Here is a 27,310-nt window from a genome sequence, read left to right as displayed (position 1 = left end):
TCTGCTGGCCCCTGTAGTCTTGGCCGCTTCACTTCATCCCTGCAGGCATTGGCCTGTTGTCCTTGATGACTCACACTGTACCAGGAGAGCATTCAGTGAGTTCTGTGTCCCTGTCTGCTATGGCAGGCAGTGCCCATGTACCGCCAGAGGCAGAGCTCAGAAGCCCTGGGCCCAGGAGAAAACAGGGCACTCACAACAGCTACTGGAGGCCCATTTTGTGTGCTGCTTGAGCCTGTGTGTGTGTGTGTGTTGTACATAACCCCTTGCTGCCTCCTGGTCCATCTCTTGTAACTCACCCTGTATCTCACTGTCTGCTCAGAGGCTGCTGGCCATGTTTGTGACCCACTCTGCTCTTCGGAGGGCTGCTGGGGCCCTGAAGCCCGGGACTGTGTCTCCTGTCGAAATGTCAGCCGCGGCAGGGAGTGTGTGGAGAGGTGCAACGTTCTGGAGGGGTAAGGCGCTGCTCTGAATCCATTCACTCGATCACAGATAAGACTCTTCACTCGGTCATAGATCAGACTCAGCGTATGCTTATTGGGTGCAGGAATTTGATTCCTCCTTTTCTGTTCCTGTGTTGTCCAATGTGTTATTTCTTTTTCTGTTTGCTTGCAACTGTGTTTGTTTTCTGGCAAACACAATAGGAAATAGGCTTTTTGCATGATTTCCTAATCAGATTCAATCTCTTCTAGAATCTTTTGTCCCAGAAATAGCTTCAGTTTCTCTAAGCTTCACAAAGTTTTGAAGGTAAACACAACAGTCACAAATGACTTCTCATGCTTTTGTGAATTCAGTTGTCCCCATTGCAGAGTCTGGATGTTCTGAGACCCTCAATGCCAAGGCAAGGCTTTGGACAACCATGGCAAGAAGCAGTGTAATAAGAAAGTAGAACTGATGATCAAGGCAGAGGGAAGGGAGGAAGATGAGGTCCATGCTCACTCCATGCAAATTCATTAGCCAGTGAACTCAGAGACACGCCTGACTGACCATGCTGCTCCAGCCTCTAATAGGGAAGGTCAGTCCAGCCCTGATTGCTGGTCATCTCTTCCCAAACTTGCCCTTTTTGCAAGGCTGTTCCCTGAGGAGGCAGTAATCCAGGGATGATGCACAAAACTCACACCCTAACTCCCATTTGGTGTCATAGATGCTCTTTTCCTGACAGGGAGGACTGGAAATCGTGTCCAGGTGTGAACAGCCCTGCTGGGCACCTGAAAACCTCTGTGAATTACCAAGCAGACACCAGCCTTCTTAGCAGCCGTCACAATTTCTGACCCGTCAGTCACATGTGAGCTTCTGGCTTACCACTGGTCTAGGCATCCTGAGGAATATTGAGAACCACATGAGCTTATGATTTAATATTGTGGTAGTAATTACTGAGCACGTGTTGATATCCCAGCTTCCTGTTGGAGTTGTCAACTCTTTCAGCCTTATTTGAACATCCATGTGCAATGGAGGAAGGGACACCTTGCAAGTACAACTGTCTTCACCCATCACTTGCTGTTTGTGAGCAGGAGACCCATGCATTTTGCGGGGAGCAAACAAGCAAAGGTTCTTCATGAGGCAGCACCTCTGAGAGCTCACCTCTCTAGCTATCTACATCTGAGGGACTTTGTTAAGGGATGCTCGCATCATGAAATAGGTGTGTCCACCTGTGTTTAGTAATCAATCCTCTGTTTCTTCCACAGTGAGCCCAGGGAGTTTGTGGAGAATTCTGAGTGCATCCAGTGTCATCCAGAGTGCCTGCCCCAGACCATGAATGCCACCTGCACAGGACGGGTGAGGGTCACTTGGAGTGCTATTCTCTTCCACCTCATACTACAAGGTTTGGCACAGAAGAGCCACAGCACTGTAGCCACACCATCCTGGAGCAGGGAGAACAGGGGGTCAGAGCCCAAATCTGGGACCAAGGGAACTGCCTGCGACAACAATTTCCAGGACCATTGGAGTGTGGTATTGCACAGCTGCCTCTTTGAGCCTGCAGCTTTCCTGCCAATATCCCACACATGAAACCCCACACTATAATGTGGAGCTTTAGACCCACTTCTTCTTTGCAGCCTTTCTGGTCTTGTTTGATCATTTTGTCCATGGCTTATTTAACATCCACAGATAATTAGTTGAAGCTCACAAACCCTTTCCAACAATTGTAAAGATTGTCATTTTTATTAATATGAGTTCAGCAAGAAACCAGAGGTACAGACACATTGAGAATGTTAGCAAACAGAGCTATACATTGTCAATGCTATCCCGTGGATTCTTTATCCAGAGATTCAACCAGAAGTGAATGGCAAGGATTTTTGGAAATGCTCCTTTTATTGGGCATGTGCAGGCCTTTCTTGTTTTTTCCCCCCATTCAACATAGCATGACAGCTGTGTGTGTGTAGCATAAGTATTGCATTTTGCACTGCATGATTTACAGTGTGCAAGATTGCCAGGGTCAGCTGCCAATCCTGCACTGCGTCATCAAAGGAACCTGTACCAGAAGGAACATCTGGAGCCAGTCCTTGTGGACACTGAGGGCTACCATAATTCCTCCCACCTGCAGCTGGGTTTGACTTGCACCTCGTGCCCATATCCAACCTCACCAATGAAATTTGTGTGCCAGAGACTCACTCAAGTCAGGTGCAAATGACAGGAACTTGTTCTGAAGTCTTAACTGCTTACAAAGTAAACTTGAGTGTCACAGTGTTGGGTTATATTTCCACCATGAAAATAGTGGAGTGGATGGGTTGTTGACTTCAGTCATCCAAGCTCTGGCCTTGGATACATTCATCCATGGAATGGACAGAGTAGGATTCCAGAGGACATGGCAGGGACTCTCCCTGAGGTTCATGTCCAGCCAATCGGGAATTGTGAGACCTCCAGCCCAGCAGATCCAAGGCAATCTAAATCTACAGAACCCAATTCACATGGCTCTTCACCTCTTCTGCTGCCACTGTTGTACTTGGATGTGTCACGTCTAATCCCCACAGATACTCTCAGCCCCTCCTGGCCAGGCAGGCTTCCTTCGGGCTTCTCCTAACTTTGAGTGTGAAAGGCAGGAAAGGTGGTCTTGTCACAGAGGATATCTGTACACCTATGGCTGACCGTGGTGGTTTCTTTTTTTTTAATAATTTTATTGTTTTTTGATACAATTTAGTTCACGGTGGGCTCTCCCTTTCCCCTCCCCAAATTCCATTCCCTCCTGTTCTCTCTAAGATCATAATGTGTGTTCATCATGAATTTTCCCAAGTCCATCATGCTTCCACTGGAATATCTCTCAGCCATGTAGAAGAATAACTTTTCATTGTAGGTTAATTCTTGTATCCTAGGGCCCTAATGTAGGTACAGAGAGGATTAGGCCTTCGTTGTTTATGAGCCTGACCAGGAGAGGTGCTGCTGTCTGCCAAGGGCAGTGCAGTAAGATCAGCATGCAGTTTTTTTGGTGCATGTGTCTGTCATGTGCCCTTTAAAGTCAGGAAGTCTGTTCTCAGATGCTGATGGCAGGCAGAGCGAGGAAGGCAACCATGGACCATGGCACCTTTGGTTTTCATTGCTCACATGAAGTATTTACAGTTAAGATGATTTCCATTTTGAGAATCAGTAAGTATTTCAGAGTGTTTCCTGTGCTGTTCTTCAGGGCCCAGACAACTGCATCCAATGTGCACACTTTATTGACGGCCCTCACTGTGTCAAGACCTGTCCGGCTGGCGTCATGGGAGAGAATGACACTCTGGTCTGGAAGTACGCTGACACTGGACGCACGTGCCGCCTGTGCCACCCAAACTGTACCTATGGGTAAGAGAGATGCAGCAGAGGGCCCCCAACTTGCAGATCCATGGGTTGAGGATGTCTTTTGGGCCATGGGTGGCATAGTGGTTAGGATGCCACTTCGGGCATCCGCTGTTGATGGCAGAATGGCTGGGTTCAAATCCTAATCCAGTATTCTACTGACATGTACCCTGGGAGGCAGCAGGAGGTGGCTCAGGCAGCTGGGTTCTTGCCACTCATGTGAGGGACACAGATGGAGCTATGAGTGTCCAGCTTCAGCCTGGCTCTGACCCAGCTCTTGTGGCATTTGGAGAATCATGCAATGGAAGATGAATCTCTATCTTTATACCTCCCAAATTAATAAAAGAGAGGAAAGTCCGGAGCATATTGATTGAGTGACAAAGAAACTTTCTTGCCAGGTTAAGTGGTAATGTGACATGGTCGCTACTCAGTTCTGCCAGAACCACCAAAGGCCCATTGGCTTTTCCAGAAGCCTCTTGACCTTTGTCCTGGTATCGAGGGCATCCTTGGCCCTGCCCACTCAATCCAAGTTCTCCCCCTTCCCCAGGTGAGAAAGGTGAGGCTTGATGAAGGTTGTAGATGGTGGTCAATCCCCAGGAGTCACCCTTCAGGCAGCACTGTTGCCCACATGAAAAATGTTCTAGAGGATGGGAGCAGTTTGCTCTTTTGTGAAGGTTCTTGCTTCCTCCATTACCTGCTAGGCTCACACCCTCTCTGATGCTGGTGTGGACCAGTCACAGCTTCTGCTGCACCCCCATGGCCAGAGTGTGCTCTGATCACAGGCTACCCTGTCCAGCGTGGCTGCTACGTTCTGGTCCTGGCCCCTGTAGCCCACCCACTCTGACATGTGAGGGCCACGGTGGGTAGTATGGCTGTGTGAGCTGCTGTTCCTAAAGTGTTAGAACAGTCCCTGCCACAAAGGAGACCTCCAGAGTGCCTGTCCAATGGCTCAACGTAGGCATCACCAATCATGTAGTAAACCTAACCCTCCACCAGGAGAAGGTGGTGATTTTAGGGTCATTTAACCCACAGGCCCTTATGATCAAAAAAAGAGCTGTAGACATAAAATGCCTGGAAAGCAAAATGAAAAAAATGTGTCCTTTTCTTTCAATTCCTGCAGCTGTGTTGGGCCAGGTCTCGAAGGGTGTGCAACAAATGGGTAAGTTGTACTGCTTCATGTCCCGAGTTCTGTGGCAGAGGCAAAGATGGGCTCCCCTGCCTTCTGTCCCCACTAGATCAAATCCTCTGTCCAGCTAGCCTGCGATTGTGAGTGGAGCAGGCCCAAGTAACTCTTGCACAGCCACCTCCCCTACACCCCTACTGGTCTTCTGATCCCGTGGCTGTGCTGGTCTTGCTGGGTCCTTCTACTCTGCCAACCTGCTTAATCCTGTCATACATATAAGTCTGAGAGGATTTTCCATCAGCAAAGTCCTAGCCTGAGGGAATCAACCTCCTGCTTTCCTCTCCTCATACATGCTTGGCAAAGGCCATGGCTCTCCAGCATTTCAGCTGTGGCCAATTTGTGTGGAAGGAAGCAAAGCTGGAATTGTTGGGCCAAGCACGATAGCCTAGCGGCTAAAGTCCTCACCTTGAACATGCCAGAAACCCCATATGGGCGCCGGTTCTAATCCCAGCAGCCCTGCTTCCCATCCAGCTCTCTGCTTGTGACCTGGGAAAGCAGTTGAGGACGGCCCAAAATCTTGGGACCCTGCACCTGTGTGGGAGACCTGGAGGAAGTTCCTGGATCCTGGCTTCGGATCCATGCAGCACCAGCCGTTGCGTTCACTTGGGGAGTGAATCATCACACTGAAGATCTTCCTCTCTGTCTCCTCCTCCCTGTATATCTGACTTTGCAATAAAAATAAATAAACCTTGGGAAAAAAAAGCTGAAATTGTTGGTCAGTCTCAGCAGGGATGAGTGACATATTAGTCAGTGGTGTCCTGGGAGGAGCCAGAGATTGTTCAGACGTCCCCAAATGCTAGCCAGCTATAGGCACCTGGGCTGGTCCTGATGATATTAACAAAACTCCTTCCCAGCCCTGTTAACTTCCACTTCCTCCCCTGCCTGGAGTGAATGACAGCAGCTCATCTCTGCCGCCCTCCATGGAGGTGAAAGACAAGCAAGAAGCCCTCGAAAGGGCGATCCACTTGGGAGACCCAGAAGCTCCTGTGGAACAGCTAAACTGCAGGGCAGGTCTTAGGCTCATGGAGCTGCATGCACCGCCGGAGCCCAGCTGCTGCTCCCCACTGGGAAGTTAAGCAGTGTCCACTTCCTGAGGTCATCAGGGATGATGTTGCTGTGTTCAGACAGCCATAATGTGTAAAATGGAAGCTCCCATCAAACCTCACCCTGTTTCTGCTCCTCATTCCAGCCCCAAGATCCCCTCCATCGCCACAGGGGTGGTAGGTGGCCTCCTGCTGCTGGTGGTGCTGGCCCTCGGCATCGGCCTCTTAATGCGCCGGCGCCACATTGTCCGGAAGCGCACGCTGAGGCGACTGCTGCAGGAGAGAGAGGTGAGTGTTTGGTTTGCACATGCTCATCACTAAGACCCAGGAGGAATTTTTGAACATCTCATTCGGCCTAATCGATTCCATCCAGTCAGTATTGAGCGTGTCTAGGACAGGTTGCACAAACACTTACAAAGATAGCCTTCTTCCACAGGCACAAGGCTGTGAAGGTGTCACCTGAAAGACAATGTTGTCCTCATGCTTGGCTATTCCTGGTGGCTGTCTGTGCCCCTGGTTGCCCTGGGGCACTCCCTGGGAAGCTGCTCTCCCTGGAGGAGCTCAGGTGCTTGTAAACAATGTAGTGCTATATATAAGGGCCCAGTGGGTGAGAGAAGTGAACAGGTGGGCAACAGAAGTGACCAGGTACATGACGGGAGTGACAGGTGGGTGAAGTGACCAGGTAGGTAATGAGAGTGACAGGTGGTGATAGAAACAAGAGGCAAGTGATGGAAGTAACCAGCTGTGTGATGGAAGTACAGGAGGGTGAAGTCACCAGGTAGATGATTCAAATGATGGGAAAGTGGTGCAGGTAACAAGTGGCAGTGGAGTGACAGGTGGGTGATGGAAGGCATCCCTGCCTGAGCCCTTGCCTGCCAGAGCTTTTCAGTGCAGATGACTGGAATGAACCAGAAACTAAGGCGCATTTGGAACATGATTGTTCTGTGGAATGAGTGCCCCAGGGACTATATCTCTGCCTGTTCTGTACAGCAGGTGTCCCAGGTGAACTGACTAAGCCTTTGCACCATGACAAGGCCACATGCTCTGTACCTGCTGGGCTGTTGTAACCCCAGTCTCATGTCTGTTCCATGTTTTTCACAGCTTGTGGAGCCTCTCACACCTAGCGGAGAGGCTCCCAACCAAGCCCTGCTGAGGATCTTAAAGGAAACAGAATTCAAGAAGCTCAAAGTGCTGGGCTCTGGGGCTTTCGGTACTGTGTATAAGGTGAGATTTGGGGACAGTCTGCAGACTCCTTAGGCTCCATGGAGGTGAAACAGAGTCCTCATCCTGTCCTCCATGTTGGTATCACTGGAAAATTGCAGTGTTTTCACCAAGTATGATCACAGTTCCCAAGAAATGGTCTGTGAAAACAATGTTTTCTGGCACTGTGACTGGCCTTTCGGAGTGTGGGGCTCAAATCGTGCTCAGGAGTGCTGCCAGTGACTGTGGCAGCCTCCAGATACAGGCCTCTGTGCGGAGTCTGAGCTGGGACAGGCTGAAGCTACAGGCCTGGAAGTTTTATGTCTGATGTTGTTCTCAGTGCCTGGCAATTGAGGCTGGGGGTGTGACTCCCATGGCTTGCCCTTTCGCTGGTGTCACTAACAAACCCACCCATGTTCAGTGCCATGACAACTGATCTGTAGCTTTCCTTGCTGTTTTCTCGTAGGGTCTCTGGATTCCTGAAGGCGAGAAAGTTAAAATCCCTGTAGCCATCAAGGAGTTGAGGGAAGCCACATCTCCAAAGGCCAACAAGGAGATCCTGGATGTGAGTGTCTGCCTGGTTTGGCTACCTCCTCAGGCCTGGTGTCCATCCCCACACCAGAACATTCTCCAGCTCTCGCTGGTTAATTTACCTCCCCTCTCCCCTCCATCTGTTACCTCCTTCACGGGTGCAAACCTCTGATTGCTGGGCACCCAGTAGGGCCAGCTCTCCTGGATCATGCCCATGCTTGGCAAATGCTGGTGATGAGTCCATAGCTCAGGATTCACTTTGGGTAAACCAACAAGAAATCCACTTGTTTCATCTGTCTGGAGTAGGTTCAAACCGGTTGTAGTTCTGATTCTGAAACTTGCATCCAGGTTGTTCCAGTCTTCATTTCTCTGGAAGGCCTGTTGTAAAGGCTCACAGATTTGAAGGACATGGCCCCTGTCCATTAGCACTCCTCAGTCTCACAGACTTTGTTCTCCAGTGTCTATTAGTCATTTTCCCTGGCCACTCAGTCATTGTTCTCTGTTGTCCACTGGCTGTTCCTCCCACAGTCACTCAGTCATTGTTCTTGAGTGTCCACTGGCCAGTCCTCCCAGTCACTCAATCATTCTCCAGTGGCCACTGGCCATTCCCCCCCTAGTCACTCAGTCATTGCTGTCCAGTGTTCACTGACCATTCTTCCTGGTTGCTCAAATGTTCTCTGGTGTCTGGCATCTGCTGATTGTGGCTTTCTAGACTCAGTCTTAGAAACATGTCACGGGATTCTTCTGTCTTCACTTTGAATCTTATAGAACTTTCTCCACTGTCTCCAGTGTTGCATCCAACCCCAGAAGTACAGCCCAGACAACTCTGCTAAGCACTAAAGTTTATTGAGGAGGCAGGTGAACCAACCAGTTGGGGGTCAGCTCTCCTTTTATTCAGAGTGACCCCGAGGTGAGAGTTAGATGGAGTTTTATAGAAAGAGTGAATTGTACAGCCATGGGAACTAGGTGAGTTGGACAGCCACAGAAGGCTGCCATGGGAACAATGGGTAGACAATGGGTAGGCTATAGCAACCACAGGAGGTGCCATGGGAACAATGGGTGGGCTTGGGCAGCCACAGGAGGTGTCATGGAAACAATGGGTGAATGAATCATACAGTATTGATTCCTGGAACTTAAGGGTTGCCAGCAGGGCATGTTAACCTAGTGATCTGGCCCAAAAAGCAGGAAACTGGCAAAGCATTTTGTACAGAAGCATAAAGATCAGGTTAGCCAACTTATTCACCCTGAACCAAACTGACTCCATTTTGTGACTGGATTTTACACCAGAACCTTGCCAGCCAGCACTGGAACTACAGATCCCAGAAAGGGACCTAGTTCCCTCCAACATTGCTTCGACTTGCTCTGGGGCAGGGAAGGGGGTGCAGGCCGTGGGCTGAGGGCAGCTGAGTCAAAGATGAGAACAAATAGCCTCCAGATCCCAGATAAGAAGGAAGGGCTCCAAACCCTCAGCAGACATTTGAGGTCACCAAAGCCTGGAGGAGAACCCCCAGTGGGCCCTGGGCCGCAAGGGTCTCTGCCCCTGAGCAGCAAGCTGAGGCTTACTGTGTCCTCCACACAGATCTGCTGTTCCAGGGTAAATAGCCGAAAACAGGGCTCATGGTAACATGCCAGTGAGCAGCGTCCCACTGTGGCTGGGGCTAAGGCTGCAGAGACTCCCTCAGATCTTGGCCCTGGGGTCTGGCAGGGTTCCAGTTTCCATGTGGCTGCCACCCACATCCCTCGCTTCCCATCCCTCCATTCCAGGTCAGCTCCTCACAGCCCCACCACACGTGGGCTGCTCAGATTGCTCCAGTTGGCAGATTCCTCGCCTTCTGAAATGAGCGCTGGCCCTCCACAAACCCTGCCGGATCCTGGGAACACGGGGGCGGCTGCTGGCCTTGGGGCTGAACAGCTTCCCAGGCCCTGGGAGGGGGTGGCTGCCTTCTTGGCTGTACTACATCTGGCAGTTTTTCCTCAGATTTTCTCAGGCAGAGGTGATGGAAGCACACAGGCTTACAGATGTGCTACATGCCTGCTTTGGTGGGGAAGGGCAGAATAGGGGCCCAAAACACCTGCAGCCCAAGCTACTGTCACACAGCCCATTCCAGCGTGGACTGCTCCACAGTGAGCAGTGACCCACTTGTGTTTGGGGCTGCTCCATAATGAGCAGGGGCCAACTCAAGCTCAGGGTTGCCACGTGGTGAGCAGGGGCCAACTCAGGCTCAGGGCTGCCACACAGAGCAGCTGCCTTGGGGAAGGCTGGCCTGGCCCCAACACTGGGCAGTGTGGCTTCAGGTTCCTCCGAGGTGCCCTTGCCCTATATGGTCTGACTTCTTGTAAATAAGTGCTTCTCCAAGATGCAGGAACATCTTCAGTACCCACTGAGCTATGTGCTCTGCTCTTCAGCATTATGATTGTAACATGAGCAGAGAGCCCATTAAAAAAATAATAAATAAATAAATAAAGCCTCCCTGAGGACAGAGGGTACATGTCCAGGAAAGATCCCTGCCCCGGGACCCATTGCTCAGAGTGCTTGGTTGGGATGGGTGCTTTCTGAATCGCACAAATCACCGTGACTGTTCATCTGGTGCTTCCCACAGCCTCAGCTCCCTGGAGGCTGTTCCCAGGCCCAGCTGTGCCTGCATGTACCAGCAGAGTGGAATTTAGGGAGTTGGACACCCTCTGGGGTGGAGGCCCAGGTCAGAAGCCTCACTGAATACACTGAAGAGGAAAGGATGGTGTGATCTGTTTATGCTCCACAATGTACAGACCCCCTGCTCTCTCCCCTGCTTGCTTCCCAGCCTGAGGCCCTACTGGTTCCCCAGTCTGCATCTGCACAGAGAACCTGATGGAGCCTTGGGGCCTCTTCTCACAGCCAAGGTTCTCCACCATTTGTGTCTTAAATCAAAAAAGCATTTGGATGTAGAAATGGATGGTCCCCAGATTCCCAAAAAAGGAGGCTCCATTATGAGCCTGATTGCAAATGCATTCTGCTTCCTTTACCCACGGATAGCAGAAGAGATGACAGAAAGTGCTCCTCCACAGCCCCCACTGGCAGCCTCTCCACATCAGCAAGGGTGGGGTCATAGGTGCAGAGATGTTCCTGAAGCCATGAGAGGCTGCCATCTTCCCATGTCTGCTCTATTAGGTCAGAGCCTGGAATTGGGCACTGAGGGGGCTTTGCAGGGGAGCCATGGGCAGGGCCCCTGTTCCAGATGCCCCTTTCTTGCCCACAGCCTGGTCAGGGCCAAGTCTGTGACATCCTGGCATCCTGAAGTCAAAATCTTCACAGGGAGGCCATCAGTGCACACTGACTTAGAGCACCAGTGACCAACCCCTCTTTCAGCCAGCACTATGCAAGTGGCAGAGGCACCTGAGTGTACCTGTGGACGCCCTGGCCAGGGATCCCTCACCTTTCTGTGGATCTGACAAAAGCCCCGCACCAGATGTTTGTGGGCTGGCTGCCTTCAGATCATGTCTCGTGTGACTGTCCCTCTCACTGCTGTGGGCCTCTGACTGCCCCCTTCTCACACACAGGAGGCCTATGTGATGGCCAGTGTAGACAACCCCCACGTGTGCCGCCTCCTGGGCATCTGCCTGACTTCCACCGTGCAGCTCATCACTCAGCTTATGCCATTTGGCTGCCTGCTGGACTATGTCCGAGAGCACAAGGACAACATTGGCTCCCAGCACCTGCTCAACTGGTGTGTGCAGATTGCCAAGGTAAGCTGAGCAAGGGGTCCTGCTGGCACTGGCTCTGAGAAGCAAGTGAGTGTTTTATCCAACAGGCTGTAGGTTCAGCTACCTATACTAGCTGCTCGCTCTCTTTGGCCTCTAGCACAATGTAGCTTAATCAACTGATTGTCAGTAAAGGCAGGGGGAACATAGGAGAGAGTAGGGGAGTGCGGGATCTCCCATGATGAGATTATAAGTGCTGTCCCATGCAATGCTGTTCTTTATTTTGAGTTAGAGTTTGGTGAGTTGCAAGGACCCCTATCAGCCTCCAGCACCTCAGTCGGCTACTTTTCCTGTTTGCTGCGGGCTTGGTGCAGTTTGATGCTGTGTCTTCACTTCAGTGAAGATTTGTTGGTAACATTGACGGTGATTTGCAGCAGGGGAACTCATCCAGAGCACATGGGCTGAGGCTGTATGCAGGCAATAGGGGCTGAACCAGAGTCTGCTGCTCAGCTGGGTTCCTGCTGTGCTCCTTTGAGCAAGCCTGCTCCAGATCCAGCAGATGAGCCAGGTGGTGCCAGTTGTGAGCTGAAGAGAGGCCTGGCCTTTCTGCCCTTGCCCCCAAAAGACCCCTGCTTCCATCCCTAGCCTCTCTGCTTTGGCTCTAGCCTCACTTTTCCTGACAGTGTATCAGGCCCTGAACTTGGGGAATTTGTGGGTAGACTCTAATGGCTGGGACATTCTGGGACAGCGGTGGCAGTCCTACCCCCTATTTCACGTGGCTTGTCACAGCCTGGCAACTGGGAGCTGAGAAATGTGTACTCACCACTGAGTGCCTGGGTCGCCAGAGGTCTCAGAACAGAGGCATCTGTCCTGGTCATCAGATAAGAATCCTAGAAGTATGGGTCACCCTGTAGGTCTGTGTGTGTCCTTGGCTGCTGTGACCAAGCTCAGAGCCGAGCCCTGGAATGTGCCTGATTTTCTCGGGGTGGGGGGGGGGTGGGCATATATTGATTAGCTTGGCTCAGTCACTCCATGGAGTGTGACAAATCAGAAGCGAACGTGGTTTTTCATAAGAGTGTGTTTACATACTTCAGTTATCAGATGGGGCCCTACTCTGAATCCAGTGAGGTGTCATCCCAGGGTCTCGAGGAAGGGCACCGTCCTGTGCTTTCAGCTAAGCGGGATACCCGACAGCCTGCCCTGGAGGCTGATGTGGAACCTACTCTGAAGGCTGGGGGTCTGCACTGTGGAACCCATACTTTTCCCTCAACTCTGACTCCCCTGATTAGCAAGGTGGGCCCCCCATTCCCTAGCACCCCCTGCTTTCTTGTTTCATGTTCTTGTCACCCATAGTTATTGCTTCCTGAAGTGGGACCCACCTGGGAGGAACCTTTTAGCACCTCCCCTGGCAGGGAAGCCAGAATCCTGGGCACTTAGAAGCAGCTCTGGATCCACTCACTGGGGGCTGCTGAGACATTTGGCAGCTCTGCTCTGATGCCGGCTCCACAGAAGTTGCTGTGCCTGGATACAGCCTCAGCCCTCCCGTCACTGTGGAATGTAGGCGTGGTGGGAGCAGCCTGTCTCTGAACATTGGCCAACCCCTAGTAGGGCTTGCAGGTGAATTCCATCATTGACCTGGCATCCAACAGCCACAGACTGGGTCAGGCACTTGGTCCACCCCCTGTATATCACTTGTTTTTCTCCCTGCCTCTTCCTCTGGCTCCGCATGGGTGGAGCAGGGACTAGAAGCTAACCTAAAGCCCTGTCTTCATCTTACTGAGGCAGCCTGTCCTTCATATCTGCCTGCTCACCCATGTCTGTGTGCATGGAGGATCCACCGCCCAAGTCCTGTGCCCTTGATCACAAAGTCTCTCCAGCCAGAGCTTTCCATGCACAACCTTGCTCAGGACCCCAGCCTCTCCTCAACTTCCCAGCCACTGGCTCACTTGTTCCACTTAGCTTCTTTTGACATGTTGTCCTCCATTTTGTGAGCCTTTAGGAATTTGTGACAGATTTTCTTTGAATTCAAAAGAAAAAATTTATACCCCTGTGTTTGAATGACTAAACTGGTGCAGACCTGTCTCTGGATCTAAATTTGTCCTTGGGCACAAACAGCTGGAGTGTTAAATAGTTTTATTTCTGTGAATTTCAAGTGATGCCATCCAGAAATACTGAGCATTTTCCAGTGGGAGTCACTGACTTGGTAAGGTTCTCTGCTGGTTCACAAAGGGCCAAACTCTTAATTAGGTGTTTGTGGAAGACCTGGCCTGTGTTCAACAAGTTCCTTGTCCTGACCCAACTGCTAAGGGAATGAATAAAGTTATATCAGCCAGACAAAAGTAAATGAGACCAGGTGGGATTGGTAGACAGACAAACCCATCTCTGTTCCCTCTGCCTTGGAACAGAATCCAGGCATGGGCATGTGGCACTGTGATAAGGGCACTGCTTGGAGCACCCAGGTGCCCATGTCAGAGTCCTAGCTCCACTTGTAATCCTGCCTCCTGCTCTTGCACAGCCTAGTGGGCAGAAGGCAATGGTGGGAAATCTGGGTGCTTTCTATTCACAAGGGAGTCTCAGATTCAGTTCATGACTCCTGGCTTTGTGGAGCCCTATTGCCTGCATTTGAATAATGAACCAGGGGTTCGGAGCTCATGTAGTATCTCCTCCCTCCCTCCCTTCCTCTCTCCTCTTTCTTCTTCCCGCCTCCACTTCCTGTCTCCCTCCTCCCCTCTTTCCCTCCCTTGCTCCCTCTACCTTTGGAACTAAAAAGCAAAACTTAGATCTTATAGCTTCTAACTGCTGGCCTTTGTAAAGAGCCCCTGAGTCTGAGCTCCTGGGAACATTTTCTCACCAGGAAGGAGTGAGCCAGATGAGAAAGTTCAGCTACTCTTCCCAGCATGCGGCATGGTAATATCAGACCGTGTCTGAGCTACAAGACCCTAGTATCATCACAGTACATTACTGCAAAGCCCTGCAATGAATGAATGTGCTTAGACTGTGGTCCAGCCACCCTTTCCCCAAATGCTGTGATTATCTTACAGACTGAAGTTCCAAGAGCATCTTCTAGGTCCCTTTCAACCTCAGTGCTTCAAAATTCACTTTAGCTAACAAGATAATTAACAGCAGCAACAAAAGCTGTCATTCAATAAAGGAGATGTTGGAGAAGGAGGAACTGGGTTTCCCAAGAGACCCTCCTGAGACCTGTACTGACCGGACTCTGCTGTCCCCAAGTACAGTCCACAGGATAGCACGTGCTGCTGGGCAGGCTGATAGCCTTTCAGACCACCCAAGTGTGGACTGAGGCCACAAAGGCTCATTGAATCCGATGGGCCTCATCTGAGAGAGGGTTAAGCACTACACAGGCTTTGTGTAGTGGCCTGGGTTGATTTGCTAGATTTTTTTTTCTTTTATTTTTGGCATCCCAAGCAATCAAAGCTTCATCTGGAGGCTGCAGTGGAGAAGTAAGGTGTGGTTCCAAGAGTGCCTGCCTCTGGACACGTAGGTTAACCAGAAGGGTGACTCCAGGTCCCTGGACAGAAAGCAGCTTCCAGGCAGCTGTGTCTGAAGTGGCTGAGACCTCCTCAGTGCTTTAGAGAAACATCACTGGAAAGAGAAGTGGACAGGAATCCTCTGTCAATCTTGAGTTGGGGTTGAGCCCAACAGAGCATGGCGAGAAAAATGGCATCCAACAGTGAGAGCTGCTAGGCCAGCTTGTTGAGGTCCACTTTGATTCCACAGAACCCACAGGGCTGAAAGATAGGCAGCCTAGTCACCGGCCATAGCCACGAGTTCCATGGCTCTTGTGCAAGGGGTACAGGGCCAGGCGCCCTGGGGCCAAAAGCCTGATGTTGGCCCACGGGCCCTCACCTGTCACGCATTTCAGGGCATGAACTACTTGGAGGACCGGCGTCTGGTGCACCGTGACCTCGCGGCCAGGAACGTCCTGGTGAAAACACCACAACACGTCAAGATCACGGACTTCGGGCTGGCCAAGCTGCTCGGTGCCGAGGAAAAGGAATACCACGCTGAAGGGGGCAAGGTAAGAGTCACCACAGTCAGCATGGTGGTCCTGCAGACAGTGGGAGCCCTGACTAAGGTCACATGACAGCCGGCTGGGACCTGTCACTCCTGCTGATCCTCACCTCAGCTGTGCTGCGGGTTTCTGCTGGACTCACAGGCCCTCCTCCCTCCCATTGTGAGTTGTACACATCGATGAGCTGTGCCCTCCAGCTGCAGGCAGCATCCCTGGTGTCCCCAGCCTGCCCCTGGCCCTCAACCTGCATGGCTTCATGTGTCAGTGTAGGGAAGCAGAGCTATTCACTGCTTCTTTCCTGTCACCCCAAGGTCCCCATTAAGTGGATGGCTTTGGAATCCATTTTACATCGGATTTACACCCACCAGAGCGATGTCTGGAGCTATGGTGAGTCTTGGTGTAAAAACCCATACTAAGCAGTTGTTCACTGTTTGCTTCGTTTTCTTTCAAGACCATGACTGATAAGAAAGCAATAGCTGCTGCCCACGGCACTGAGGAAGCTGACAGACCACAGGACCTAGCTACCAATGACTTCCTCTGTCAGGGTCAGGGGTAGAAAGAGAGTCATGTTCTCCAGCATAGGAAACCCCTCTGCCTGGAAACAGAGCCCGACCTGAGGGAACCCCAGGGGGACAGAGTCTCTCAGTGTGAAACAAGGCTTTCTGAAATACCGTCCCCATGTCCACATATGTCAGCATGGAAACTACTGCTGTCTGTTCTAGGGAAGCCCCATCATCCTCCTCCTCTCCCTCACCTCCTCCTGACCCTAGCGTAGCCATGCCAATTCCAGGCTCCATCCCTGTCTCCTTCAGTTCGTGACCCATCCCTAAACCTGCCTGGGCCCTGCCATCAGGAAAGCACCACTGACCAGAGGCCACAGCTGCTGCAGCAGACATGGCCACCTGTGACCACACTGGGCCTTCTGACTTCAGTCCATGAAGGCCAGGGACTCACCCACTGTCAGGTGTCCCCAACTACTCACAGGGAATGAGGAGTGGTGTCAACCCTACTCCCATGGAAATGTGGGGAAATAAGGTTGAGGGTGAAGCCCTGAAAATAGAAATGGCCACACACACACACAACTGGGATTGTTCAGGTCATCACTGGGTCTCTCTTCTTTTTCCTGAAGGTTTGTTAGCTCTGTAATGTTCCAGATGTGTACCTCTGTGAATACTTCACCAGTCTGTGCCTCCTGCTACAGCGTAAGCCACACACAGGCAGAAATCTCTGACTATGGAGAGACCAGTGAGTCTCTGCAGCTTTTCTCACTGCCGGACAGGAACAGAAATACATCCAGCCCCTGCTGGTCTCAGTTCCGTGTATAGCCTTGCCCAACATCTGCTCTCTGGCAAAGGCAAAAATGCAGTTTTGAGCCATCAGTCTTGTACTGCTCTGCTTAGCACAATTCTTTGGTTTTCCATGTTTGATTTTTTCACATGAAATCTGAAGTCCTCACCATGGCAGATAAGATCATGTGGCCATCCCCTTACCCTCTATATCCAGCCAGGATGTGGAAAGTCCTCCGGAATTCAGTGACTTAAACTCAGGCTTATTGTAGGAGGTGTGTGTTCAGCCTAGACCCAGAGTTGTTGCTGCCAGAAATTGACCTACTATCTCTAGCAGAACACAGACCCTGTCACTCCAGGAGACATAATACTCACTTTAGGAAAGCAGGGACCTGGTGTGTGCTTTCCAGGAGTTAGGGAACCCCTTGCCCTCCCAATCCCACCAAGCCCTGCCAACTACCTATACCCCACTCCTGGTCAGAGCACACTGTACCCATTAGAAGCCAAGTAAGAATCCATCTGGAAATGAAGGTTCTTCCTTCCACAAGATTGCCTTGACATGTCCTGCCCCCTAGACCACTGTCTCCCCCACATTCCAACCTTACGCCTGGGACTAATTCAGCTAGTTCCATGGAAGAAACACTGTGGGAATATGTATCTGGAAACCAAATCTGAAGAGTGGGTCCTTGGACCACCTGTATCTGTCCTTCCTTGGGTAGTTGGGGACCAATGACTAAACTTAGACCCGACAGCACAGGGCCCACACTACTGAAAAGGAGTGGCCCTGGGTACCAGGTAAGCACAGTTCCCCTGGTCTCTGTACATCTCTGGAGCAGAGAACCTTGTCATGTGGGGAGGAGGGGTGACTCTGAGAGTCTCAAGTGCCCTCAGGCTCATCTGGAAATCACCAACTCTGAAATGATCTGTTTGGCTTGGTATTTGTTAGGATGTGAGGGTAAGATTTGTGTGTGTCAAAGGAATGCAGGTTTCTGTGTTCCCTTCTCTGCCGGAGAGCACAGTCCCCGGCTTCCTGCCCCCAGGCAGAGATGCTGTGTTAGAAAGCAGCAGCAGTCATAGTGTGGTGTGACCACTCATGCTGCCCTCTGCTGCACTGCACCTGTCAGTCCTGGCCTCTTCTTTGACTCGCAGTGACCCTCTGAGAAAGACACTGTTGCCCACACTGGACAGAGGGTAAATGGCAGTGAAGTAAATGCATGAGGCTGCAGAAACTTCAATGTATAGACATCATGAAGCATCAATCTACCCTGACAGCTAAAGACAAGCGTCTGATCATCACTGACCCTGAGGTGCAGCTATAGACAAGGGTCTGTGACGATTAACTCTGACCTGATGTGCAGCTGTGGACGATGGTCTGTGATTATTAAATCTGACCCTGACATGCAGCTGTGGACGAGGGTCTGGTGGTCACTGACCCTGAGGTGCATCTGTGGACGAGGGTCTGTGATTATTAATTTTTTATGATACAATTCCATAGGCTCTAGGATTTCCCTTAACTCTTCCCTAAATGCCCTCCTCTCACTGATTTTCCCTAAATTATTACAATAGAATAATCCTTCATAAGTCGTCATAAATCCATCATTCTGCTATTTAAGTGTATCCTAACACTGCAGTGCAGATATGGACAATGGCAGAGAGTCCAGCATCCTATTGTCACTGACCTCACGTGCCACTGTGGGTGAGGGTCTGTGGTTGACTGTTTCTGTTTGCTTCCCGGGCCCCCTCAGGAGTGACTGTTTGGGAGCTGATGACCTTTGGCTCCAAGCCCTATGATGGAATCCCTGCCAGTGAGATTGCGTCTGTGCTGGAAAAAGGAGAACGCCTTCCACAGCCCCCCATCTGCACCATTGATGTCTACATGATTATGGTCAAGTGTGAGTGATGGGGGCCCACCCCTGCTGGTCTTGGGACATATATAATTGTCCTTGTGTTAGCAGTGTTGTCCTTTGGTTCAGGGGAGACACATCACTGAATCCCTCAGACAGGACATAGTGCAGATCGTTGCATAAATGTCCCTGCATGTGTTCGCTCAAAGGGCAGTATTTATTCACCAAGCACTATGACCTGGCATTTGCCTATGTTTGCAATCCTGTAAGTAAAACCACCATCTTTTTTAAGCTCATATGGTAAAATACTCTATTTTCTCAGTTGCTCAATGAACTATGAGGCTTTCACACTTTAAAAGTGTGCTGTTACCAGAGAGATTGAATGTTTTCAAAAGCCTAACAATGAGTAAGCACAAGAGCTGATAGAATCAACATTTTTGCTCTGAGTTACACAGTGCAGCATTTCCAAGTTTAAGCCAAGGAGAGGGAATGATTTCTCAATATGTGTTCCACTGAGCCACATGTGCAGTAAGTACAAGAGCTGGCAGCACCAGGAATGATGAACAGGGGGACACTGGTGCAGCTGGCATCACTGGCTGCACCCTCTGAGGGTCAAACGTCATGGCTTATTCTTTTCAACCTGGGCAGCGAAAGCTGGGAACCAGAGGTCACTGATTTAGCCGAGGTCATTCAGAAATCTGGCCTAAAATAGCTTGGAAAGTAAATGTGAGCCCTCAGGAAGCACAGTGATTGTCAGTGTGGGGCTGTCCCTGTAGTTCACTTGCTCTGGGTTGGGATCCTGGAGTCTCCAGATGGAGAAGCCTAGCTGAGGGGCCTCTGGCACAGCCCTCTCTGATCTGTCACTGTTGTTGAGGGTCCTTGAGGCAGCACCAGGTGGGAAAGGCTCAATCTTGCATTCCCAAAGGCCTTTGCCTGTCTCTAAACAGACCTGGATTCCAGCTTGAACACTGAGGTAAGTGGGGGCATTGGCAGGTGCTGGGCACCACAGGTGAAAGTGGCCCACAGACATAGCTGTCAGTGTCAGGGAAGTAGACACTGACTCAGAGGAACCAGTCCACAGAGCTAGAGGATCTGGTTTAGAGTGCTGCCAAGAGGGGTGCTGAGCTGGAGCAGAGGAGTCTGCACAGAGCCGGGCCCTGCTCACCACCATCTCCTCCCCTACTTCCCTCCTCAGGTTGGATGATAGACGCAGACAGCCGCCCCAAGTTCCGGGAGCTGATCATGGAATTCACCAAAATGGCTCGAGATCCCCAACGCTACCTTGTCATTCAGGTGACGGACCACAGTCCATGGGGTAGTACAGAGAGCAGCCTCAAGGCACAGACCTCCCTGAAGACAGGAGTCCCCACATACCACCACACACTCTGCTCACATTACAGATGGCCACAGCCTGAGCTCTGAGGACAGGCAAGCTTGGCTTTGCCTCTGTGTCGGGCCCCTTCCCCTGGATCCACCCAACCCCTTCCATAACACAGGAGTGGTGGACTCTGTGCCAGGGCTCTCAAAGATCCTGCAGGCCACTTCCCAGCACAGTGCTCTCCTAAATAGCTCCCCCTCTTTTTCTGTGTCATCATCATAATTTGCATTTCCTAGGGAGCTTTGGATGTCAGGGGCTTTTTGGTGTTTGGTTTCAAGGCATCCATGTCAGTGGGGAGAGCAGCTTACTTCAGAGACCAAGAGGAGCTATAACCAGAGTGACCAGCACAGAGGCACCTGCTAGCAGTGGACCCACTCCTGTAAGTGGAATAACATCTCTGTGGACCATCCTAATGCTCTCAAAATCACTGCCCCAGGGAGATGAGCGGATGCATTTGCCAAGCCCTACAGACTCCAACTTCTACCGCGCCCTGATGGACGAGGAGGACATGGGTGACGTCATTGATGCTGACGAGTACCTCATTCCCCAGCAGGGATTCTTCAACAGCCCCTCCACATCGCGGACACCCCTCTTGAGCTCCCTGGTATGAAATTTCTCCTCCTCCAGTTGTACGTACTGAGCAGAACCATCTAGGAAAACTCACATAGACACAAAGAAGTAAAATTTAACCAGACGCTAAAGCACTCTCAAAACCATTTTGGAGTCCACTGCAGAAGAGAAGCAAACCCAAGCCAAATCTGTAGCAAGCAGTGGTGGAAGGGAATAGTTAAGCACCTTCAGACTGTTATGCTACACATGCCCTGTCTGATGCATAGCAGAGAGAACCTATACCAGCTCCTCTGTTTCTTTTTCAGAGTGCAACCAGCAACAGTTCGGCTGTGGCCTGTGTTGACAGGAACGGGGTACGTGTGCAAGCTCATGAGTGAGCGTCACAGCCGTCGGTCAAAGGCCTGTCTGAGCCCAGTCTGACTCTTCTTCCTGCATGGATTTGCCCTGTCTGATTTCCATGGCTCCTACCCCAAGACCAGCAGCCCACTGTCACATATCACAACATCATCCAAAGTGTGACTTAAGAGGAACAATACAAGTATTAGCAGATAGCTTCTGAGGCCAGCAGCCCAGAGCAGCCAGAGCAGCCAGAGCAGGATCCCTGGGTATGGGTGGAGCCCAGCAATCAGAGTGCTTGGCAAGGTGTAGTTGCAGAAGCCACAGCCTGTGTGACAACTAAAACTAAAGTTTAGTTAAAGAGAAACGTAGGAGATAGGCTTCCCCACATGCATGTTCAGCAGCTGCCCACATCTCTGAGTCACTCCTGTTGGCGGTGTTGCATGTTGACCATGTGAGTCCCCTCAGCTTGAGTAACCCTGCCTGATTCCCTCCCCAACAGAGCTGCCCTGTCAAGGAAGACAGCTTACTGCAGCGGTACAGCTCAGACCCCACTGGTGCTGTGACCGAGGACAGCATGGATGACACATTCCTCCCAGTGCCTGGTGAGTGGCCTGCTCTGTGAACAGGTGGTCTACACCTTGGTCCACTAGTCAGGTGCCTCCTTCCAGTTTATCCTGAGACAGAGCCAACCTACGCAACACAACTAGGCATTCACAGGCCTTCATATTGAGTCCAGGTGTCTGCAGGTAGTTGTAAGATTGTATCTGTAGATAACCTAGATTGAAAAGCAACCAAGATGCACATACATGTGTGTGTGCATACATGTGAACACCTAAGTTATATATGTCTGTGTATGTGTGTGGCACTTGAATGGTCAAGATAATGTGTTTATGTATTTGTGTGTGCATGCTACATGAAAATCCAAGATAAGCCTGTATGTTCATGTGTGTATAAGCAGGACACAAGTGGCCAGGTATACACATGTATGTGCATGTGTGTGATGTGTGGATGGTCAGGACACATGTATGTGTTCATGTAGGCACACATACATGTGTACATGTGTATATGCATGCTAACATTTAAGAGGCTTTAAAAAGTTCATGAAAGCAAACATGAGCTTATTCTACTGGAAAACATTTTGGATAGGCATGCATTTTTTAAAGAATTTTTTTATTGGAAAGGCAGATTTACAGAGAGAAGGGGAGACAGAGAAAGATCTTCCATCCACTGGTTCACTCCCCAGATAGCCACAGTGGTCATAGCTGAGCCGATCCAAAGCCAGCAGCCAGGAGACAGGAGCCTCCTCCAGGTCTCCCATGTGAATGCAGGATCCCAGAGTTTTGGGCCGTCCCATGTTGCTTTCCCAGGCCACAAGCAGGAAGCTGATTGGAAAGTGGAATAGCTGAGATTAGAGCTGACACCCAGATGAGATGCTGGCACTTGTAGGGAGAGGATTAACCAGTTCAGCCAATGTGCTAGTCCCTAACACCTGCATTTTTGATAATGCTACTTTGGAGATCCTTGAAGGTGTACAGATGGAAGGTTGAAGCTTCTCTCCCCTAACTCCATCCTTGCCCTGTGAAGTACACGCAGAACTCATCTAAGCTCCATTCCAGACACTCTGAGGCTGTGCCTGTTCCCTTTCTCTCTCCCTCCCCTCTGTCTCTAACCCCTACAAACCCACTTCACCCCCATGTCTGGCTGGGTTCTGAGAGCCCCGTGTCATTGGTTTGGAGATGTCACCCTGTGCCCCTGTCATCCCTTGCTGAAGACATGGACTGGCATGCTCACTGCTGCCTGGGCTGAAGGTTTTCTGATTGCTTCCCCTCTGGCTTCATTTCCATTTCAGAATACGTAAACCAGTGCGTTCCCAAGAGGCCTGCCGGCTCTGTGCAGAACCCTGTCTACCACAACCAGCCTCTGCATCCAGCTCCAGGCAGAGACCCCCACTACCAGGATCCCCACAGCAGCGCAGTAGGCAACCCTGAGTATCTCAACACTGCCCAGCCCTCCTGTCCCATTGGCATCTTTGATAGCCCCACCCCTTGGGCCCAGAAGGGCAGCCACCAAATGAGCCTGGACAACCCTGACTACCAACAAGACTTCTTTCCCAAGGACAACAAGGTAAATGGCATCTTCAGGGGTCCTACAGCTGAAAATGCTGAATACCTAAGGGTGGCACCACCTGGCTGCGAGTTCACTGCAGCCTGACCCGGAGGACAGCACTGGCCACGCATCCTGACCACAGACCAGGGCACAGCAGCTGTTCCAGCCCCAAGTTAGCCAGACTGGCACTGACTGCCCCCTCTTCCTGGAACCTGGAGGGGCAGCCCCTTGGGTGTGCTCTGCGAAGTGGCTGGTGTATCCCCTTGTCTGCAGACAGAAGCTGCCAACAAAGGGTATCTGGCAAGAATGCCATTCACTTCAGCACTGCAGTACATCTGAGAACACAGGAACATCCTTGGGTGCTTTCCTACATGGGGACCCTTGAGTTTCTGCCCACAAAGAAGGAGCTCACATGTGACAGCTGCAGCATAGGGTGATCCAGGCTTCCGCCTTCTGGCTGACGCCAGGGCACTGGCTCTGCTTCCAGACTCTGCTGTTGCAAGCACATGGAATATCCAGGAAGCCATGATCTGTGTGAAGACATAGCAGGTACAGCAGGAAAAGCCACTATGTCGCTGGGTGAGGAAGAAACAGGGGCAGTTCTTTCTCACAGTCCCCAGTCAGCTGCTGTGTTGTCTGTTTTCCCTCCCATGTTTGGAAAATGGTACAGGCCCATTTGACTCACAGCAATGAGAGCACCAGCTTTCAGTTCCAGGGAACAACACACCATGCATATCCCCCAAACTTGATCTGAGACAGTAAGCAGCTTTTCAAATCCTCTGGGCCTTCTTCCACTCTCCTGCCAAGCTCGTGTTGGCTTCCAGCAAGTGACTTTCTCGCCATGCTACTTCCCTGTGGTGATTTGTCCTGTGTAAGGGGGTCAGCCCTGATTACCAACTCAGGCAGGTGTAGGGAGGAAACTATTTCTAGTAGTATGGAATTTGAGTGGAAAATATGGCATCCAAATGAGAAATGAATGATGAAGTTTTTATAGCACTCAAAGGTAGCTTGAAAACGACAAGTCCCCTCCTCAGACAGTTTCTCTGTCCTGGGAAGGGACGTGTGACATCACACTCTGGGTGCTCCTAACCCCTAAACCCAGGAGGTCAGGGAGGGGCTATTCCAGGAAGGGTTTTCAGCTTACGCCATACACACAGTCATTATTTGCTCTGAACGCATTTATTTCTCAAATGGGTCAAGGCCTCAGTTTTATTTTTAAAGTACTTGGTTATGTCCCAGTGGAAGTAAGAGCATGTTCAATTGGCATAGGCAGTGAAGACACAAAAACAAGTAAAACGTAGTTCCTATCTGTACTGGATAAGCTGTGAGGCTCCAAGGTTGAGTGGCATGGCCGCTGTGACCAAGGCTTGTCCAGAACCCTCCAGAGTCCTGAGCTTTTTCACCAGCGGTTTACTCTGAAATGCACATGCCCCAATCTGAGCCTTGACGGAGCACTGGGACCCTGCCTGACTGAGGAGTAGCTTATAGAAACACCAGCACTGCCCCAACATTGAAGGAGGCTCCCCTTTAGGTGACTTTAGGCTTTATTGTAGCACACAAATAATTTATGTGGCCTTGCCTGGGGCCTGTGAACCCAGGAACTTCCATCTGCCTCTTCTCCCAGCCACAGCAGCCATACTTACCAGGGACACATCCCAACGGGATTTTTAACACAAATATATTTTTGTAACTTTTCTGTGGGTTATTGTCCAGTTATATAGCACTGAACTCTGTATATTTTTAGGAAACTCATTTTCCTACTAAAGAAACAATTTAGAAAGACTGCAATGGCATCAAAATTTGAAACCCAGATGTTTGAAAGGATGAGATGGAAGTAAAAGAGTATAGCCCTGCCTGGAGTAGAGCTGCCACTGCCACACTCTGTGAAGGTGTACGAGCTCAGGATGGGAGCAGCTCAGCCTGCTGCTGGTCTGTAAGGGACAGGGTGAACGGACGGGGTGCTTGTCACTGATGAGAACCTGGCTCTCTGCCACTGGGACCCTGTGACTATAAGAAAGTCGGTGATAAGCACATGGTTGGTTTAGGCAGTCTGACAATGCCAGTGTTGTTATTTTTGTATTTACAATTGATGCAACTTTATAAGTATAGACTGGGACTGTGTGGAGAGCCTATTCATGATCATCACATTTGGACACTTGGTTTGTTGAGGAAGTCCACCAGCAGTGCCACCAACTCTATGCATGGCCACCTGAGGAGTCTGTGGGCCCTGGCTACGATGACGTCACCTGGGGAACTTTCATCAGCCTCAGCTGCACCTTACCTGAGGCAGCACGACTCTAAGGCTGAGATGTAGGCATGAGTTTCTGCATGTTCCCCAAACATTGCCAACTTGGCGGCCTAGACTGATGGGCAAATGCAAAACTGTAGGGAATGCCCAGACCTAAGCAAGAAATGATGGTGTCTCCCTGATGCGTGCCCAAGCAAAGCAGGGGACAGTGTCCAGCCAAGGAGGAAAACGAAGGAAACATAAAGCAGACTCTTCACCGCTGAATATGCTGCCTCTGACTAAGGTGGAAAGGAAGTGAAAGACTAACAGTGAGTCCTTGAGAGGCCAGGGCCGTGGTTGGGACGGAGCAGCCTTCAAGTACTAGGATCAGAGTGGTGACTCAGTTGCACTGCGGAGGTTAGCTCTCAGGAGGGCCACACCAGGAGCTGCAGGCTATCAAAACCCAAGAATTCTTGGTTTAAGAAAATCTTTTTTCTGACTTTGCCTGGGCTAAGAATGGAGCAGGCTGTGTTTCCCCCTGCACAGCCACCAGGTGGACTGGTCTCAGAAGGACTGAGTCTCATTCAAACACTACACAGGTGGCTGCAAGCAAAGCTTACACACAGACATCTGCAGGTGCGGTCTCTTAACCCCCGTTGGCCTCACCTGCCTACAGAATAACCCTGCTCTGTAATGGACTCTCCTGGAAATTCAGAAGCCCTGTGAGTCTGGGGGTGCTGGAAGGGCTGGTGATGTGACTAACAGGCAGCTGTCATTTTATAGCTTTCACCTGTGGCACATTTTAATCTTGTAAAGTTTAACAATGATGAAAGCAACATTTGTACAAATACAGAATAAGAGTTTTTTATATGGTCTATATTTCTGATCAGAACTCGTTGATTGTGTATTGAGTATTAAAAACAGCTGTACATTGTGCACTGCTCTTTACTCTTAAGTACCTTACAATATGATGTATTCTTTAACAATGAAATGTTGATACTAGCTATTAATCATGTCTGACCAACTGTAGCTGTTCCTGATAGCTTTTTTTAAATCAATAAAATATTTTCAGGGTAGATTAATGGTCACAGCAGATGTAAATAGGAAACACTATGTGTTCCTGTCCACACCCTGCTGGCACACACACAGCTTCCCTGCCTGCACATCCTGGTCTGGAGATCCTCAGACACCTGCCTTCACAGCCCTGCGCAGGACCACTCACAGACCTGTTGGATGTGTGGCAGAAGTGCTGCAGACATGGGTTCCACATCTAAATGCAGAGGAATGAGGAGGGGATGTTTGCTCACTTCTAGCCACTTCGGAGAGCTAAGATTTGAACTGAAAATAGAAAAGGCAAACCTCTCATTTGCTTTCTCTTGCTCCTGCTAAGAGAATTCCCAGAAACCCAGAACTGAAATGGGAGCAGCCACAGGCCGAGAAGGCTGAGACACACCTGGCGGCACCCATGGCCCTTTTGGCCTGATGCTGCTGCGCAGGAGCTTTTGGTCTCCAGATCTTCCCAGTGGACTCTGATTCTGGAGAACAAAGGCTTGCCCGGCCAGCCACAGTTCGTTCCTCTAACTGAACCCTTCACTGACGATGGCCGAGTGCAGGCAACTCCTGACCACCATGCTCTCAAAACAGCTCTAGATTTGTGGTGTTCATTTGGAGTCAGTGACCTGCACACAAACAGGGCACAACTGAGGGAAAGCTGACCACCCATAAAATGGGACTTGGGAGTAACCAGGTCTGAGGAGAGTAAGCAAAGAGGAGCTGCCACATCTGCTTGAGCCAGCATTTAGGATGGGTGGCCACTAGTCTCCATGCTTCTTCTCCACAAGGGCAACATCGCCTTGAACCCCTTCACCAATGGCCCTGGGAAAGCTTGCATTACTAGGCTGAAAGCCTTGAAAAAAAGAACCTCTGCCTCCCAGATTCCCCCAGCGAAGCAGATGCAGGGAGCACCTGAGACACTGACCCTTTCCAGCTGGGTGTGCCTTCGCGTGACCCAGGGTTTCTGATCCCACTGGCCTCTAGCAAGCTCAGTTCCACCAGACAACTCTTCCTGGCATGCCCACCACCACTGCCCATCTGCTGCTGCACAGGCAGATGGGTGCAAGGAGGGAG

The 27,310-nt window shown here is 50.7% G+C and overlaps 1 protein-coding gene across 3 annotated transcripts in view; it reads left to right on the top strand.

Moving 5' to 3' along the window:
- EGFR (epidermal growth factor receptor) overlaps nucleotides 1-23,942 on the top strand; it is a 37,038-nt gene extending 13,096 nt beyond the window's left edge. For 2 of the 3 annotated variants that reach the window (XM_040964574.1, XM_040964577.1), the window contains 16 exons: nucleotides 320-452; nucleotides 1,683-1,773; nucleotides 3,614-3,771; nucleotides 4,886-4,924; nucleotides 6,138-6,279; nucleotides 7,093-7,215; nucleotides 7,658-7,756; nucleotides 11,260-11,445; nucleotides 15,284-15,439; nucleotides 15,745-15,820; nucleotides 18,465-18,611; nucleotides 19,759-19,856; nucleotides 20,378-20,545; nucleotides 20,817-20,870; nucleotides 21,350-21,452; nucleotides 22,700-23,942. In XM_040964574.1, coding sequence (XP_040820508.1) covers nucleotides 320-452; nucleotides 1,683-1,773; nucleotides 3,614-3,771; nucleotides 4,886-4,924; nucleotides 6,138-6,279; nucleotides 7,093-7,215; nucleotides 7,658-7,756; nucleotides 11,260-11,445; nucleotides 15,284-15,439; nucleotides 15,745-15,820; nucleotides 18,465-18,611; nucleotides 19,759-19,856; nucleotides 20,378-20,545; nucleotides 20,817-20,870; nucleotides 21,350-21,452; nucleotides 22,700-23,061 — 2,135 coding nt within the window. In that variant the 3' untranslated portion in view covers nucleotides 23,062-23,942. The remainder of the gene's footprint in view (nucleotides 1-319; nucleotides 453-1,682; nucleotides 1,774-3,613; nucleotides 3,772-4,885; nucleotides 4,925-6,137; nucleotides 6,280-7,092; nucleotides 7,216-7,657; nucleotides 7,757-11,259; nucleotides 11,446-15,283; nucleotides 15,440-15,744; nucleotides 15,821-18,464; nucleotides 18,612-19,758; nucleotides 19,857-20,377; nucleotides 20,546-20,816; nucleotides 20,871-21,349; nucleotides 21,453-22,699) is intronic. The other variant, XM_040964575.1, reaches the window with a different exon arrangement.
- Nucleotides 23,943-27,310: the final 3,368 nt, after the last annotated feature.

This window comes from Ochotona curzoniae, unplaced genomic scaffold, assembly GCF_017591425.1.
Source record: "Ochotona curzoniae isolate NIBS_2020 unplaced genomic scaffold, NIBS_Ocur_1.0 scaffold_3835, whole genome shotgun sequence".
NCBI lineage: Eukaryota > Metazoa > Chordata > Mammalia > Lagomorpha > Ochotonidae > Ochotona > Ochotona curzoniae.
This window is presented reverse-complemented; position numbering and strand designations above follow the sequence as displayed.